The 19,054-nt window shown below is 46.3% G+C and overlaps 1 protein-coding gene across 1 annotated transcript in view; it reads left to right on the forward strand.

Moving 5' to 3' along the window:
• Myo10A (unconventional myosin 10A) overlaps positions 1 to 19,054 on the forward strand; it is a 158,108-nt gene that overhangs the window by 65,805 nt on the left and 73,249 nt on the right. Inside the window, exons 16-20 of the mRNA XM_084604073.1 lie at positions 9,332 to 9,455; positions 9,928 to 10,103; positions 11,164 to 11,248; positions 12,952 to 13,377; positions 14,396 to 14,631. Of these exons, the coding sequence (XP_084460199.1) occupies positions 9,332 to 9,455; positions 9,928 to 10,103; positions 11,164 to 11,248; positions 12,952 to 13,377; positions 14,396 to 14,631 (1,047 nt within the window). The remainder of the gene's footprint in view (positions 1 to 9,331; positions 9,456 to 9,927; positions 10,104 to 11,163; positions 11,249 to 12,951; positions 13,378 to 14,395; positions 14,632 to 19,054) is intronic.

Consider the following 19,054-nt stretch of genomic DNA (forward strand, 5'->3'; position numbering starts at 1 on the left):
GGATGAAAGTAAAAACTCTACCGCACCTTATTGTGACTTTCGAGGCACGCGGAGTTTGGGCAATAGCTTCCGCGGGAAAGAGTCTCGTGCATACTGATGAACCCCTGCTTATCAAGCGTGAACGCCACCCACATCAGCACAGTGTTCTTAATCATTTCAAAATTATGCTATTTGCAAAAGTATAATAAAAATACGTACGCAGGCGGTACGAGAGACTTTGACTAGGTATTCTGTCATGTAATTTCAAATCTTTATGAATCTCCGCGTGAGAAATAATACTGCCCGGTTCTGGTTGTTTCGTCGTAACAAAAGGTCTCGTTGACCCCTTGGCCTTTTAACATTGCTTCGCAGCCGTTGCTGGCAAGCCCTACTAGGCAGCACTGATGTCTGCTCTGTCTGCTTGGAATTTTCGTCCAAAATGCCTCCCCGTAATTCTCCTTAGGCTCCGCATTGACAGTCGCTAGGGCCGAAATAATCCCACGTCGCTTCCAGAAATTTATTCAACTCCTCATATCCTCCTGTCATAAAAGACGCGCTTGGAGGGCATCGCTTTCTCTAGGAAAAAGTACTGACTGACGGAAAAAGCTCCCCTTACTCGAGAAATCGTGAGTGACCACGAATGTAGACAGCAGAAGCAGAGTGGACTCGTGTGGGAAGCGGAAACCTTTCACGGCCGAGGGAGCACTCTCGGCAGCAGGCATATAGGAGGTGTCAGTTTGGAAAGAAAGTTTTCAACTCCATCCTTCCCCGCAGCTCACACGCGTTCATTAACGAGAGAAGGTACACGTTGTAGCCGCGCAGTGCCCACTCTTCTTTCCCTTCCTCACTCGCCCCTAACGTCAAAGGCGACGACGTCACCGACGCGTGTGGCGGCACGCCGACACGAGGAGGGTCGGCCGTCCCGTTGGTCGCCCTGCGGATTATCCCGGTCGCTCCGCTGGGTGGTTAATCGCGAGCAGCGGAGCGTTCGTGGGAAGAAGACGCTCCCTGGGCGGCATGCACGCGGAACCCGGAAACGGCCGCTGGGAGCATCGGGGTGGCCCCGCTCTGGTTCTGTTTGTTCTGCTTTTTTCTTCTTTTTTTTTTTCTCGTGGCCCTTTTTTGTTGTTGTCGACTGCTTCACAACCGTCATCACGGCTGGGTCTCCATCTTCCCGTCCGCATTAGGGTACGTCTTTTCTGCCGTAGCTCTTCGGCGTTGCGCGCCGCTCCGTTCCGCCGTAGGAGGAGATCCGGAGTGGCTATTGTTGAGACTGATTCCATTGGTGCGCCGGAGTGAGGAGTGCGCGCGTCGACGCGGTTCGGTCCGTCGGTCGGTCCGTATATAATTTTCATCTTTGGAGCCGTTATTATCTTTTTTTTTTTACCCGGTGCCAGCGGAACTGAAGTTATCGCGAGTACGCCACCTTCAGCTTTTGGAAGACGTGCCGATTCGACGTGGGAGGAATGACAAGATGGAATGGACTGTGACGTCTTGAAAATGGTGCCACAACACCTCAGCTCGTAATCGTCCAAATGTCCGCTTCGTTGCCATAGTGCAGTGGTTTGTGAAGTGATCTATTCGTTCCCACGTGCGTCCGTTAAGTGACGTGCGAGTGTGTTAGATTCGCCTAATGGCCTTTTCGGTGAAGATATCGGTCGTCTCTGTATGGTCTGTGGTCGTTCGCTCTGTGGAAAGTTGACGGAATCATTTGTGCTGCTGTGGGGGATCATCGTCGTCGAGGGCTGCGCGGACCCGGCAAATTTTGAGGTTGGCGACGACCGTAATTAAGGTCCTGTCCTTGTGACCTGCGCATAATAAGCTAGGTTTCCCCTTCTTATTTGTGTAACCCATAAGGGCGTTTATTTCTAGTCAGTTCCCCTCCATGGGCGTAAAGGACCTTACGCTATCTTGACTACGACTGCTTACCATTTGAAGACGACGTGTTTGGTGCTCTTACGGCCATTATCGTCTCTTTTAACTCCAAGCATGTCGTCTCTTATGTCACCAAGGCCATCGGCCTTTGTGTCCGGAAAGTAATGAGGCGCGCGTCTTGAGGACAGACGGCGGAGTTCTGGCAGTATTTGCAAAGTCTCTTTGGTGTTAGTCTAACGCGTACACTCGTCAGTTGAATATGCCGCGCCTTACGTTTTTCTGCCGAGGTAATGCGTGATGCTTGTGTTGACGTAGGAAGGACACTGCCGAGGATATTATCCGATACTTCGTAAAGTGGTTTAAGGAGAGAAATAGCATCTGACGAATACGGCGCCTTCAGTGTTGTCATCGCATTTTTGAGGAAAGTTCGAGTTCATCCACGTTACTGACGTGACGGGCGCTTTTTATGGTGGACATATGGATGATGCCATATGTCATACCAAGCATTTCATAAATTAGCTCGAAACGCTGTCAACGCCTACAACGAGACGATGTTTTTCCATGCGTGTACGCGAACACTGTGGCTAGAATAGGAGGATTCCTACCAGTAATTTCACCGTGCTTCGTCGTGTGCCCAACTGGCTCCATTACGACCTCACCGAGTATCCCTTACTATATTCGTTACAGCTCTCGAAATCGCCTTATTTATTGGAACCACTGCGGCGCCACAGAATTACGTGATGGGCATACTTCATTACATCCTATCCACTGTTGTAGAGTGGCTCTTCGAACTTGCGGCCAAAAACCGGTTAAAACTGCCGCAAGCCGAAGAGGCAGAATTCAGGACCCAGTGCTGCAGTTGACGTCCCTGCTTTTGGTTTTTGGAAGAAAGGGCTTCGATGTGCTTTATCGGTTTCGGAGGAAGAGAGCGTGCGGTGAACCCAATAAAGAAGATCGCCTGTTGAGTGGACCTTCAGCACAACAACGTCGGGGGCAATGACTAGCCTGCTCAGAAGCGTGGAAAACAACCTGGTGAATCTGAACTGTCTCAAGCTGCAACGTGCCGAAGTGTTTCTCGTGCAAGTGACGCGGATATGTCGGAAGCGCTCCAAGAAAATGTCTCGCAAGCGACTGCACGGCGGAACGTGAGTTTGGCTTTGTTTCAGGTGATGGAAAAAGAAGTTAAATGGGACGTGTACGTGATGGGGGGGGGGGGGGGGGGTGCCTAGAGCTTAACCGCCCGTATTGTTGGTTACCCTAGTGAAAAAAACCGTATGAGTCATAATAACCTCATACAGATTTCTCATACTAATCTCATATATTCTCATACTAAACTCATTCATCATATGAGAAATATATGAGAAGTATATGAGAAGTTAGTCTAGTATGAGAATTTGTATGAGGTTTTTGTGACTCATAGTTTTTGTTTTACTAGGGTAAAGGAAGGAGGTCATTACAGGTTAAGAGTCATATGTAAAGAAATGAACAGGCGGCACGGACCTTTACGTGACCAGCGCGCCACATTGACGTAGGTGGCGCGGTTAACTTAAAACGGTTAAATGACCGATGATAATAAATCACATAACCTTACTTTGTGACGTCGCCACTACTGCGAACGACCAGGGCGATATCTTGGGCAGATCTGGCGTTGGCACCTATGAAGTCGGATCGTAAAATGTGGTCATCCTGTGAGCATGTTAGAGGAGCCAAATCGATTGGAAAGAAAAGCACTGCAAGTCAAAACGGTTCTTTTACGCAAGCGTTGACTGTTTCGGTAAGTTCGGTTTCATTAGATGTTTGGTCTGGCTGCCGACTCGTGAGTTCAATGCGATTGGCAGCTTTCGGTTCTATCATTCTGCCTGGAGGTCGAGTGAAGAATGCAGGGGCTTTCTAAGCTGCTCTGGTAGAGTAAAAGAAGGCAGTTGATTGTGTATTTCACTATCATTCTTGCTTTTTATTTAAGTTATATGTGAGCTACTATTTGCATTGTCCCGAGACAGAAACCTTCACTAATCTCACTTTTTTATTAAAGAAAAAAAAAAAAGAAGGAGCAGTCGAGTGGTGTGCAGAATTCTCGCATAGTACTAGAAAGTAGAAAGAGAGAGAGGCCGAACATTGGTCGACGATTACGAGACTCGATAATGCGAAATTCGAGCGCAGTTATCACGTCAATTAGTTTCGCGATATACTCAGCTAAGGAATTTGAAAGATACATGTGTGTATATAGGCACAGTAAACTATTATACTTGCCCACGTAACCGTCTTTCAACTCACTCTCTGAGGCGAGATCGCAAATATATTTCAACGCGAAAAAATTTGGGGGACACCTTAATTCCGCTCTTAGGGGTAAGATGCGACCGCGTCAATGGGTCTCTCCTGCGGCTCTCCTATCGGATCCACGTACGCGTAGATGCTTCTCGCTTTATCAATGCACCTTTAATTTGTGCCTCTGTATTCTCACACATACTCATACATCATCTCGCGCGTACGTATCATGCAGCCGTGAGCTATCCATATTTCATCTAAGATATCACCTGACATAGATTGTCCGAACGTCCCTGTTCTGCCCTCCCATATATAAGCATATGCATGCTTAACAGGGTGAATTCAAGGGCACTGGGTTTTATCCTCATCTTGCCTTCCTATTTGGCAGCTGCTTAGGGAAGTATGTACCACCTCAGTGGCTGCAACGAATGTGGTCTGCCAAACTCCTACCAGCCAGAGGCGTGGTCATGGATTTTCACTTACAACATCTCAACTCTCTCCCAATAATATTAGGCACCAGCTTGCACAAGCGAACTTCACCCCTGTCACCGCCGTGCTCTCCTCCACCACTTTCCATCTTACGCGTCCACCTTTCCCTATTGTGCCGTTGCCCTCTTTACTCTTTAGCCGCATCTCCACCCCCTCCTTCACTTCTCATGCTCTCCAATTTTTGGGATGCATTCCTCCGCTCCTGCCATAACCATCTCTCTAAACATCACCCTTTGGCTTTTCTGGCAGCACCGCATTCTTCACCCCTTGTCGTGCCTTCTTACCATGATAGCCAGCCACCCTTCGAGTTATTTGCCGATTCCTTCGCTTTTGACACGTATATCAAGCTCCTAAGTCACCCGCTGCCTCTCACACTTGCTCCTTTCCGCCTAACTGTGGGGAGGGGATTTCCGTGCATCCGTCTACTCTGCAACCTGCTAATCGCGACAGGTGGCGTTTCGCTTTGCTACTACGTATAGAGGAGCCTTACTACTACGTAGCTAGTATGCACCTCTGGCTCGTGGGTGGTTGCGCTGCCGACGACTATACCAAAGGCGCGCAATCCAGGAACGGGTGCGTAAGAGCTATGCTCCGAGGAAGGCCACTGTTCGGGGTTGGGCACTTTAGCTGGTGTGTTCTGAACCACCGATGTGCTACTCAGTTGAGAAGAATGTTTTAAGAAATGAATATAAAAAGAGCAGGAGGTAATGACAAAAAATATGTGGTAGAAACGACATACATGCGTAAATTTTCCAGGTTCTGATAAAGGCGATACCGTTCTTCGAACAGTCCTTTGAAGGGGTATTGTCTAGACGTGATGAAACAAATGCTTGAAGCCTTGAGGCTACCTGCAAAGGCCACGATGAAACCAGCCAATAATTTTACAACTTAAAGGGAGGTTTAGCATAATACACCCGTGGTTTGAACACGTGAATGAATGCAACATTTTGCTTATTTACCTCTGGGTTGTAAAAAATAGATGCCCGGATGGGTCACGCAGGAGCCTGGCAGTCCGGGGTAACAGCCGCTGGCTTTATTACGCAGGCGCACATGTTTCGCTAGGCGAGGCGAGAGAATGGGGCTGATATTCTGCAACGGAGCTGACAGCTCTTTCATGCGAAGCGCTAACAGTGACAGAACGCGTTCCAATTCGAGAAAGCCTCTCTTCGCCACGCATGCGCATCTCTGTAGCAATCGCGGCTTCCTCAGCCGACCGAGCGCTTAGAAAGCTGCAAAATGGAACCCGTGTAGTGTCCCACATACAGAGGTCAAACGGCATGCGCCTAAGGACAGGCTGTCGGACCCTTTTAATTTCTTCCGCGGGAGCTGTCCGCGCGTATTTACGCGTCATCTAAACGAAGCTTGCGTATCATCCGAGTTGGCTCTCGACGTTGTTTTCTTCTCAGGTCATCTTTTAATATACTTTTCTGAAAGAGGGAAAGGGTGTAGGACCTCCTGTTTCCTGTTGCATGTCTCTCTCTCTCTCTCTCAATTGTGTTCCTTCTTTCTCTCTAATCGCGTGGCACTTTCTTTAGCGGCAACAATTATTCACAGCGGAATTTCCTACGAACGAGCTTCCGTGCTCGCTCGCTTGCTCATCTGCAGTGGACAGCATTGTTTCTTGTTTATCTGTTTGTTTCCTGGCTTGTTTGTTTGTTTGCGTGCTTGCGAATACGAGTTCTCAGACCCGTCTGCCGCGAGTCTGCGCCGTGTGAGAAACTCTCGCACTCTATATGCTATTATCTTGTGTATTTTTTTGTGATGCTGGAAACATAGCCAAGAAAAGCTCTCATTAACAAAGAGCAGACTGCATAATGTCTTCAGGAAATAAAACTATCAAAAAGGAAATAATGAAATGCACGTGGGCTGTCTTGTATTCTTGGAGTTCCTTTAGGAATAAGATTTAGCGTTTTCGTTTGCGTGCGGGGTGAGAGGTGGGGGTATGTTGGCGCTTTAAAATAAAATAAATTTTGCGCACTGAAATTTAATTTGCAATCATTCACGTCGCTAACGTTTCAATTTTCAAGCGAACATTTTTTTTCCATGGTTACACATAGTATTCCGTCGGTTCTTGCAGTGCCAGTCGAAATTTAAATGCCTCGCGTTGCATTTCCAGTTTGGTAAATACTGTGAAATTTCGAAGCAGTCGTGAACAGGCTTCTTCAATTCCTCTCTGCCTCACGACATCCTTGACAGCTCGTACGCCAGGTATTCTAGGAACCTCTATTGATGACTGTTTAATGTCGTTCTAACATCGCTCAGCAAGTGGTCACAGCTGATTGTATCACAGTTGAGTGCTCTGGTATGCGAAAATTCAGTGATTATAAGAAGGTGTAGTTGAGTACGATTTAGCCAAGGAGCACGGCTTAAGCATTCGATCACGTGGACATTTTTCATGAAAGGCCTTTCTTATGAAAGCCTTTCTAGGATCATGAGCTGTGGAGATGTTGGCAGGAAATGCCGGCACGAACAGAAAAAATCTATCTCTATCGGGAATCGAACTACTATTCCTCCGATCCCCAGTCGAACACACAAACCACTACGCCACACCGGGCTCGTGATAAACCGATCGTAATTCTCCTTGTCTATCGTGAGGATGATAGTAGTGATGGCGATGACGATGCAGTCAGTGATAATTATAATGATTATGGTAGCAATGAAAGTGACTATGCATTTAGTTGATAATGATGATAGCAGCGATAGTGACAATCTAGTAGAAATGACAATAACGATGCAATTATTAAGAACAGTCCTGTAAAGTGGCTATCGCATTTCCGCTCTTAAGCAGACCTAAGCGTCGGCTTGTAATTTTTAAGCATGTGTACTTTTTACTCTACTTCGCGATGTGTTCAACCCGAACTCTGGTTTGCTTGTCCCTTGTATCATGGGCATGGCTGTGGCAGCGGGCAGTGGGCAGCTGACATGGTCCTGCACTGATTGGTTGCATCGTTTGCGACGTCACCTGATCACGTGACATAGAAGATCTGGCAGGGGCTGCCAACTTGGGCTTCTTAATTTAGGTGGTAGAGGAAGGGTTATCAAACTCTAGCTCCAGGACCCTTGCATTCGGAGTCAGACATGCTACTAACCCTAGGCCACGCAGAAACGTTCGCAAAGCTTGGTTAATCGCGGCTTTATTGAGAATAATTACTAAAACACCACTCCACGAGGGGCTAGATGTGAACTCAGGTTTTTGTGCTCCTCGCGAAAGGTCTTGAAGCTTATCATAGCAACAACGAGCTTGAAAGTTAAACCAATGCATGCTACGACGCATCATGAGTGCCGAACGACTTGCCACGGCTAACCGTTGGTCACTACAGACCATAACTTTTGACTTTGACTTTTTACATTTGACTACGGTCAACACTCTGACCATTTACCTCTCGTGGTAATCTTTGACTGCGTTTGACATATGCGTTCGCACGTCTTACTCTGTTCAGCTACGATAAACCACAATCATTTCTTTCTAAACGGCTGGCCTCCGTAAGCCTTTCTGGTGCTAAATGCGCGCATCTAGGTCCAGATTTTTCAAGTATCACTTTTTTTTTATCGAGGCGACTGTGAAATTTTAATGATACTGTTATGAACGTATTCATGGGAACTGTAGAATCTCCCGATGCGTATCGAAGTCGTGCGAATTGAGGGAGTTTTTGACAATAAGTGGTACAAAAAAGCGCTCTTTCTGGAGGAGGATTTGCGTATGCATTCCCTTTTATGACGAAACCTTGCGACACTGCGTTCAGGAAGAATTTCTTGTCGATGAGACGCCCTTATCCAGAGTTTCTGGGCCTAGTTGGAAGCAATATCCCCCACAAAAATTCAAACCTTTCGTCTGCACTAAAACCAAACCAAACTAAGTCAGTCAATCAATCAATCAATCAATCAATCAATCAATCAATCAATCAATCAATCAATCAATCAATCAATCAATCAATCAATCAATCAATTTTTGTCACTTGTTGAGTGTACAGTCTGAACCAGGTTACACACGAGTTCTCATGGTTAGGACGGCTCTAATGGGCATATTGAGGCTGTGCTAAAGCTCCCCGCTCCAAAGAAAAAAGTAAGCGTAAACTGCGCTCAACTCACATTTGGTACTACAAAGGGTTTGTTTCTTGAGTGCACTGGCCGTAAGCTGCTGCTTTCGCAAATAAAAAAAAGGCGTATCAACGTTGGAAGCTGCTACCAGTCTTGAAAAATTGTCACTTAAGAGCACATTTTTCGTTGACGACGCAAGTGTTATATATCGTGAACCAATACAAACTAATAGAGGCTGCACAAGCGAGCATGTAAGGAGATATATATTTTGGTTGGTTAAATTCATGCCGTCACGCGGTTCCTCACCTATTCTCATGACGTATGACCACCCATCACCCTCCCTAAGTGGGAGCCGTAAGGACTCTGATGCGAGACCTGCTCACAAAGCAAATTTCTTCCTTACTTACTTGAATTGACACACCAGTATCGCGCATTTCGCCGAGGGGAACGACACCGGTGTGGATATTGGAGGGGCTGGCGTGGGGTGGTCGGCTATTCAAGTCCAAATTTTAAGAAGCGTGAGAAAGAGGATGACAAAGAAATTTAAATATGATAGGACAAGTGAGAACTAATGGATGTGTTATTGCAACAAGTAGGCCACAAAATTAAATAACGGTAAAAGCATCGTATAAAAATTGCGAAATCTAATCACGGAGTGTTTAACGATCACGTGCCACATGTGCAGGTACCGATGCCTAGTTCCTCCCAACCGCCTGGCGCGCGGTGCGTCCGCCAAAGACGTGTGCCGTGCTGTGCTGGACCAGGTACCCTCTTCCCTTTCGGACGCCTTTCAACTGGGCACCACAAAGGTAAGCGTCCTGTTTTGCTACATAACCAATCGTAGTTAGAATTCACAGAACCGCGAGATTTAAGTTTAGTTGCCTATACATTTTTGGTTGCTGTAGACAAATTTTCACGCAATTTTGATTTTGACTAGCAATTTTTTTTTCTCGCATAGTGTACGCAGCATGGGCAGAACACCATACACAGAAATGCTTAAAACCTTGCTCCACCATCGTGCCTAGCTCTCTAAAAGCACGGCTGGCCATTGATGAGTGCGTTCTGCAGCTGAGAAGTGCGAATCGCACGCTTCAGTTCATGGTAGAATTTTTAGACTTCCAAGTATTAAGTTAGCAAAATTTCTTATTCCGAAAACGCACCTGGGCACCTTGTATAAGCTGCGCCTGCATCTTGTCTGCTGCCAACCCATTCTGAAGTTCATAGGTGGCGCAGATTTTTCGTGTCTTATCGTCCGTGCCTCGCCGCTTCTTGCCTGCGCAGGTGTTCGTGCGGGAGGCCCTCGAACAGTACCTGGAGCAGGAGCGCGTGGCCCTGCTGCGGGCCTCCATCGTGGTCATCCAGCGCCATGTGCGGGGATACCTCGCGCGGAGGCAGTACTCAGCAATGCGGGCCGCCGCGCTGCGCATACAGGCCGCCTACCGGGGTTACTACGCAAGGTACGCAAACCGTAGACGTAACGCACTGGACGAATGACGGAGAGTTTTCGCAAGATAAACTGTTATTTAATTATGGTGTTTCAAGCCGTCGATGAGGGAAAATCTCTTGTTATGGGCTGTCAGGAGTGCCCAAGAAAATTCCTCTTCTAGAGTATTAAATGTGATCCTTTGACAAGATTGTGGTACGGTCCTCTCGAAGAGTTTAAGTGTGCAAGAGTAGTCTTAGGAGTAACAGTGGGTGTGGTTGTGACAGTACCACGCAAAGAGCACATTGCGCATGTGCCATGCGCGGAATGTTAATTCTTTCCTTTCCCTGCTGCGGTAACGAAGTCGAATCCACTCATCGCCGTAGTGGAGGGCTACGGAGTAATTTCGACCACCTGCTATGAGTGATTTCCTCTTTTTCTCTTTCCACTTTCACTCCCACCTTCCTCCCTTCCCTTACGGCGCGGTTGAGGTGTCCACAGAAAACAAGTGAGACAGTTACCACGATTTTTACTTCCAATCAATCAATCAATCAATCAATCAATCAATCAATCAATCAATCAATCAATCAATCAATCCACTCCTAGCAGACTGGGGGCAATTACAGCGTGAGCATGCATTAGCAGCCTTGTATCGAATCCAGGTTGTTTGTTAGCGTCACTGTATTCACTTTCAATCGTACCTTTAGGTTTCTCTAAGTAAAATAAAAAGCACTGTATATTTCAAGACAGCAGCCATTCAGGCCTCATGCTATTCGAGCGGGAAACTTTTGCGAGGCGTGGGACCCAGTATTCGCGACGCCTCTTGCTCACGTGAGGGCAGCCACTCTTATTTGTGCATTAACAATTGTTCACCCTTAGCGTTACAACAAAGAAGATATGACGCAGGACTTGCTTTGTTTCTTACTCGACTTAAGCGGGCAGAAGAGCGCCGAAGGTTAGGAACATTTATGAACATCGCTAATGCATTTGGCTGAAGTGTTTCCAGACTTCGGATAAAAAGTTGTTCCGGCATTCGACTTGAAGAAACTGTGCGCATTGTCAATAGATGGAGCAACGTTCATTCGTCTCTGCAGGCGTCGTTACAGGACCATTCGGCGGGGTGTGATCAGGGCACAGGCCAACTACAGGATGCTGCGGCAGAAAAGGGAGTACGACAAGGTGAGATCGAGGTGCTTTTTTTTTTATTAAAGAGTGGTTGAATTTCACCCAGTGCTACCGCATGTGTGTGGTAATAACCATAGAGTTTCTTACTCTTACCTAGAGGGAATGCTGTGTTGCCATCTATGGGAGTTTATATGGAGTTTCCAGACGACCAGTTCAGCCACCATGGGCGCTCAAAGCATCATGGGCCGGAGAGCTACCGAGTGCAGAACTACAACTCTTGGCTAAAACTAATGCAAAGATAAACGTTGTTCTATCGTAAATGATGTCCTAGCATTTATACTGTGACTATAAATTGCAAAAAGAGAGAGAAATAGCATAGTCAGTGTGAGATTTATTCAATATAAGCGATGGCTCTTTATCCTATTGGCTTAGTTTTGAGCAGCACAAATACCAATATTTCGTACTTAATGGGCAAACTTTGAAAGGAAAATAAACGTTTTGAAAATATCTATGGTTGTGCAATCGCTTAAGAAAATTTTTAGTAGTATTTCAAGAAACAGAAACCTTTTATTGGCGACGTCTGCTCTTGCGCCTTCGCTACTATGGCTTTTGCGGTCTATGTACGCACCTTGAGGTGATGATGATGATGAAAAAGAAACATTATAATAACGCCACTCCACGCACTCGAGAGAAAAACCGACTGTCCCGCATCAAGTAGCACACCGGCCCATGATTCTTAGCGCGCCCATGATGGCTGAAGTGCAGCGCCCTCAGCTTTACCTCTAATTAGTGTAAGAAACTCTATGGTAATAACTGAGGCAGCTTCGTGACTTGGGTGACGTATTAGTCCAGCTTTGAAGTTTTTCCACGAACACTTGGAGCAAATATGTTGTGCGTTACACAAGAAAAAGCAGAGCATCTGGTAGGCTCGGCGAAGTAAACGTGTCCATCTGATGTTCGATCTGCCTGCAATATCTGCGGCTGATTAGTTCGTAACCTGGTGTTAAATATGTTGGCATTGAATGCATAGCGGTGAGTGTAGTATACCAAAAGAAAATCGCAGTTCCTGCTCTAATAAAAATTGATATTATAGTGTATACCTTAAATGCGTTTTAGATTTTCTTGCTGTTTTTGAAAGCAAATAATGTTGTTGCGTCCCAGAAATTTTTAAACACGGCTATTTCGGCCAGCTACTTCTTTCATCGCTTACATGCCGGACAAGAGAACTTCCGTAATGGCTCGCAAGTTATATAGGATTGGTTCTTGGACGTATATAGCGCTCCTGTGGAACATCTACTGTAAATGTACAGTGGATGTTCCACAGGAGCGCTATATAGGATTCTCAAGCTATATAGGATTGGTTCTTGGACGTGGAGCATCCACTGTACATGTACAGTGGATGTTCCACAGGAGTGCTATATAGGATTCTCAAGCTATATAGGATTGGTTCTTGGACGTGGAGCATCCACTGTACATGTACAGTAGATGTTCCACAGGAGCGCTATATAGGATTCTCAAGCTATATAGGATATAACTTGAGAATCCTATATAGTGCTCCTGTGGAACATCCACTGTACATGCACAGTGGATATATAGCGCTCCTGTGAAACATCCACTGTACATGCATAGAGGATGTTCCACAGGAGCGCTATTTATTCCCGAGTTATGACTGGCCTTTGCTCGAGCTTTATATCGTGTTTTTGATACTGATGTTCTTTGGATGACACCCTGATTCCTCAAACATACGTCTTCTTCAGATCAAGGCCATCTTGGCCCGCAAGCGAGAGGCCGACCGGCTTGCCCTGGAGCGGGCCAAAGAGCGCATGGCCCGAGACGAGAGGACCTCGCGAACCGTGGCCGGCGTCAACCACCTGGAGATCCCAGCCGAGCTGGCCTTCATCCTCAGCAAGCTGGATGACTGGCCTGGATATCCCGGTGCCGTGGCCAGGGCCGCGTCCACCTCCGCCTCCGCGCACGGTTCAGGAGCGGCGGCGGTGACTCCACCGCTGGCGATCTCGTCTCGGCAACTTCCCAACGACGTGGACCAGCACGCGTTCAGCAAATTCACCAGTATCTACTTCAAGTCCCACGTGTGGGGCATGAAACGAGAGCCCATCCGCACGCCGTTCCTGTCCAAGAGCTCGGACACGCAGCACCAGGAATCTCTTGCACTGTTCAAGCTGGTCAGTTTGCTAAGGGGGGACCGTTTGATTAGGCGTAACATCGTAACTGATTGCTTTTCAAACATTACTTTGAATGTTAGCCGTTAGTAAGTAGATGTTCCCAGCAGTGTTCTGGGTTTTGTTAAACTAGTGAGTTTTTTTCAACGCCACTTTGTCCGGGTCGCGTATTAGCAAACCATATCCCGTAGGAGCACTTGAGCAGACGACGCTGTGGCACGTGGATGGATGGATGGATGGATGAATGGAATATAGGAGCGTCCCCTTTGAAACGGGGTGGTAGCAGTAGCTATCATGCTCATTTTTCTCCATTTCTACTCAGAGGAATCACGTGATTCCTCTGAGCAGCGCCACCTGGCGACAAATAGTGGATATGTTGTCTAAACGAATAAGAACGCATTTCTTTAAGTAACAATCGGTATGGGAACAGTAACACTAAGCAATTACCTTCCCCATAAACATTTCCTGTCTCAGTGAGTGTATGTTACCTTTAGGTTGCGTTCACTGACATATTTCAGCAACAATCGCCGTTTACAGTGAGTGTATGCTACTTTTAGGTTGCGTTCAGAGAGACCTTTCAGCAACAATCGCCGTTGATCTCGCTGAAAGCGTCGTCTGCTCTAGTGCGCCTACGGGATATAGTTTGGCAATACGCGTCCGGGTCTTGGCTTGTCACTTTATTCACCCGCTGTGGAAATATAATGGGCGTATCTTCTGCCAAATATTGCCAACTTTTTGTTATTTCTTTTTTGTTTTTGACATTTGCGCGATTGTTTACTATGCTAATTATAAAGTAAACGGTAGCGTTAAGATCGTTGTTGCATTGATTCCCGGGTATTGCACGAACGATGAGTCGTTCGGCTGGCTGCCGTCAAGATTGATATTTTTGAAGACCGACGTGTTGCCAATTAAATTGGCTGCCAATTTCAAGCACACTTCTGGATTGAGGCAGTCACATCAACACTGAATAATAATGCGATGACACCTTTCTCGTGTCTTGGCACAACCTCCCCACGTGCAGATCCTTCGATTCATGAACGACGGCCACCTGAGCGGGCGGCGTGAGCGGGTGCTGGGCGACTACGTGGTGCAGTGCGCTCTGCAGGAGAAGCCCATGCGCGATGAGCTGCTGTGCCAGCTGTCCAACCAGACCTGGCAGAACGACAACGAGGCCAACCGCCAGCGAGGATGGCTCCTGATGGCCAACTGCCTAGGATGCTTCTCCCCGTCTCCGCTGCTCTACAAGTACCTGCTGAAGTGAGCAACTGCCTCTTGTGACATCCTCACCGGGAAAACTCATCGTTCATTACGCGACAAAAACTCACTAGAATGAGATGCCCATTGTTACAGGCATCAAAACCAACAGAAGCTTAGATTCCTAAATATGTTGGGGATCACTGTGGGGAGGAGAAAGTTTCTAATGTAGTAGATTAATTAATTCTAGGTCAGTGTTCGTACCAAAGCGTCATCCTGAGCTGGGAGGCTGGCTATGCCCCTGTCTGAAAACCAGCTCTGTGTCCCACTCTTACCATTCGTGATGGGACCGGAGGAGAAAAAAAAAAAGAGAGAAAAAAAAAAGAGAACGTGACCACGTTTGCAGCGCTTTTTGCTAAACATGTGTTTATGGATTTCGCATTCGCTCTGGGCGCACCTTCGTCACCTGCACTCACCCTCGCTGAAATTTTATCGCCCTTTCATGGAACAATGCAAACTCCTAAATGGACCCTGAAACGGTAACAACTCTAATATTATAATGCAAGAAATCTATTCAGATCGTCTTTGTGAGCTTTCAAGTGAAATTTAAAAGTTGTGCACACATGAAACCTCTATTTTACAAATAATTTTTAAAAAGGGCCCCTGACGATCCCTCGCAACCGATTAGAGAACACCTACCGGCGCCCTACGTTGCCGATGACGTCATTTCAGTTTTCTGGGTGCGTCCGCTCATTGGATGTACCCAAGGAACAGGGGCGGGACGTGGCGCGATAAAACACCATCAGTAATTTTCTTCTTTATTTCTTTTTTGCTTGTTGACATGCGCTAAGTTGAGGGGGAGAGGAGAAGAATCATTTCCAATCGCCGATAGGTTCGGTGTTATCGAATCTAGCTTGGAAATTCTTGTGTTGCAGAGAGGATTGATAAGACACCTATTGCTCTTGCGCGCTTACGGTATTTTTTTTTTTTTTAAATAGCTTTTCATGGTCGCTTTAGTTTCAGAGTGCGTTGCGACTTGCATTTGATAGCCCTTTACGGCTTGATTGAGTTGTTCAATGCAAGTGCCGGTGAGTTTTCTGAAATTGCGGGAGTGTATTTTTTTTTTATACCGGTATAAGCTAAGCTATTTCCATGAAGGAAACGAAACACAGTAAAGGGGTCTTAGCTTATCTTTAAGCATGGAATCGGTTGCATTTAGGCTGAACAATGCGCGCTTTTAATGAATCAAACACCATGCCTTAAAGACAGATGTATACGGCCACTGGGGCAACTCCACTTAATTTCTTTTGGAGTAGGTTTGATAGGTTATGTTTTAGTGGTTCTGTTCATGGTAGTGTGGCGGAAAAAAAACATATGTGGCCCCAATAAATTTGAAGTACAAATGGGAATGTCTGCTTCCTGCCGCTGGCGTAAACTATTTGACGACGAATGCATCGCGGACCTGCTGGTCAATTAAGGCTGGTGATTGCCAATTCCGCGATTAATAAGTCTACTTAAGGTCACTGCCGTCAATTTGTGAAAACTTTGCTGTGGTTGGGTGAGAGAGAAGCCCCATTTTAATTAAAGGTTCCTTACCATACTGTTATCAGCATTGGCAAACATCAGTTCGTCCTTAGCGAAAACTTTCAAGTAATACTCCTCAACGTGCGCGCACCTCATGGGTCACATGCTGTTGGCTCTACGCGTGAAGTTGTCACTGCTATCGCTGTTGCCACTTTAGTTGTTGTCGTCTTTGTCACCATATTCTGACTACTAGGCAGCCGCCGTAACTTGGTGCCCGGTTGTAGCCGGCCTCAGTCACGTGCAATGTTTTGTGTTCGAGTCCGTGTGTGGCGGCGGGTGAATGTGCTGAGCGTGGTGGGTCGAGCGATAAACGTTCGCGCGGCGCTCGTTTTACGCCTCTTCCCGTTGCGGGCGTGTTTGTTTCGCGTTGTTCTCCAGCAGTGCGCATCTATTACAGCGCGTGTAGTTTCGGTGCCTGTTTCTAGCTCTCTCAAAGTCGAAGGATGTAATGCTGCGCTCTGTCTTCTAGATCGTACGTACTCCTCAGTTTTCTGCATCACTTGCGTTAGATCGCATGAGACGGCATAACAATAGGTATATTTACACGGTGTATATAACACTCGTATTCATTCTAGGAGGACTCGGCATTTAATGTAGTTGGGATTGTTCTCGAGCAGACATGTGAGGATAGTCTTTCTGTCGCCAATTGCATTTTTGCTGGCTTATGGAACTATGAATTGTGTCAAACACACCTTTATTGATACAGTGGAAATCGCTAATTAATTTATTGTTTTGGCATAAACAAGTTAACCGGCACAGATGTTAACCTTTCTCTGTTAAGCTTATTGATAAAAAACTACTCTCTCATGTGGACAAGCACTTCCTAAAACTTCCAATGAGCACTTTCCTTAATTCTCGGGACATGGCGGCAACAACGAGTTGCGGCCACTAATTAACTTTTGTTTGAACTGCGTAATTGAATTGATTTAGTAACCTCAAATAACCATGGGGATTTAACGCTGAATAAAACGGTAGCCCAGCCATTTGCACTATTTTTATTCGACCCGCGTGACCTTATTTCGAAACAGATCGAATATTTCTAGCGCTCGTTGTGTTTCGCTATTCCTGCTTTATGCCTTTTACTTAACTGGTCCCCTGAACTTTAGTTAACACGGTTCTTGTGTCTTCGGCGTGCGCACCGTTCCATCTACTCCATCTCACAAGTTGTTTGCAACACTCTGGAGCCCAGAGCTCTCTCGTCCAGTCAACACTCTCGGAACACGGCAAATATTTGCCCAGATATTTGCATTATGTTGAACTATTTTTCAGAACGTTGTTGCGATAATTGTAAAGATAATTCTACTTTTTTTTTTTTTTTTTTTTAGAAACTGCAAGGAGCAGTCGATTCGCTGTTTGAATTGGCAGAGATATTCCGCACTAACACATCCCTACGGAGGCACTGAGGCTTCCTCCTAATGTTGCGCAACAGCAGTGCACTGATTCTTCTTCCCTCCATGAGATGGAACCACATGCCCTTAATTTGCAGGATGACTGGCGCGGAGGAACACATATATGCATCGTGCGCCGTTGTGACTGGCTCGTATCGCTTTAGGTTCCACAGTACTGAAAAGCATCTGTGAGGGGAAGTATACACCCCTAACACCCGTGAAGATGGCCGTTACTTGATTTCAGTCGCGCATCTGAGCAAGGTTAAGAAAAGAAAAGATAGAACATAGCACAGTGCTCAAAGAGAGAGTGTTGGGGACAGAAGCGTATTGGTTAAGTGCTCTGAATGGAAAGTACAGTGTAATTATACTATCTTGCGTAGCATGAGAGTTAGAGAATTAGTGGTACTACTTAGCAGATTGGCTTTCCCTTTAGAGGTCAATTTTTAAAGATTTAAGCACTGATGAAAGATCAGTTTACCTTGTATCTATAGACTTGCAGCATTCTGGCGCCAAATGCGCTAAGCTTAACAGAAATGGAGCTTTTAGCTAAGGAATGCCGATAATGTGATACAATTATCGGTGCCGCCGACTGTTTTCACAAGTGCTACAACGACAGTACTTTTGGATACGAATCCCTGAGGTTGTGCAGCACCACATTTCATTGCTTGACTGAGATCATAAAGTCAAATTCTTTGCTTACAACACGATTTCGAATAGAATTGAGACGAAGGGAGGGGGGGGGGGGGCATTTCTCAAATTCAACATTTTCACTACTAAATGTGTCTCTTATTTCCTAACGAATATCATAATTTTCTAAAAGGTGGTAGACAATCGATTTGTCACTACGGTCAAAAGTTGCACGGAGTTACAATCAGGGTTGCTGGTTACCTCAGAAATTAGCGCATATCTCGCTGGCAAAAACAGAGACATATTGATATCTTTGGGACCGGATTTTATGTTGTCACAAACTAACCTTGGCTACAGTGGCTTTTATGAAGGTCGCGAAACTCAAAGATTGTGTTCTTCTAAAGCGTGTTGCACAATCCGCTTTTTCGCAAGGCCGCTATGCGCATGCGCACCTCTCCCCTGGTTGAAAACAAACCTCCCATCCCAGCTGCGCATGCGCAGTTCATGACCTCCGTGATCGGCGCAGACGTAGCTGATCTTAGAGGCCATGTGTAGTTAATATTGGTGACAGGCGTATCCGATGGATGGCGGTAGCTGTCAAGAACGCACACCGTCGTTTCACTGGCGGCTGCGTCTCCCAAGGACGTTTTCAACCTGTAGCAGCCGAACTTTCAACCACTCCCAGAGGGTGCCACATGTTGTGAAAAAGGTGGATTAGGGGCGCGCTGTAGAATGCTTCTCTCAACTAAACCGCGGAATCCTCGCAGTTCAAATTTTGCACAAAAATGGCATTTTGTCGCTAGTATTTTTTAATAGCAAATTTGTTCGGGGTACTTGCCTGCAAGAAGTCGGATGTTCTTTACCATATGCGGCGGCGGCGAAGCAAA

The sequence above is a fragment of the Amblyomma maculatum genome, chromosome 5 (assembly GCF_055883805.1).
Source record: "Amblyomma maculatum isolate TAMU_Amacu chromosome 5, ASM5588380v1, whole genome shotgun sequence".
Taxonomy (NCBI): Eukaryota; Metazoa; Arthropoda; class Arachnida; order Ixodida; family Ixodidae; genus Amblyomma; species Amblyomma maculatum.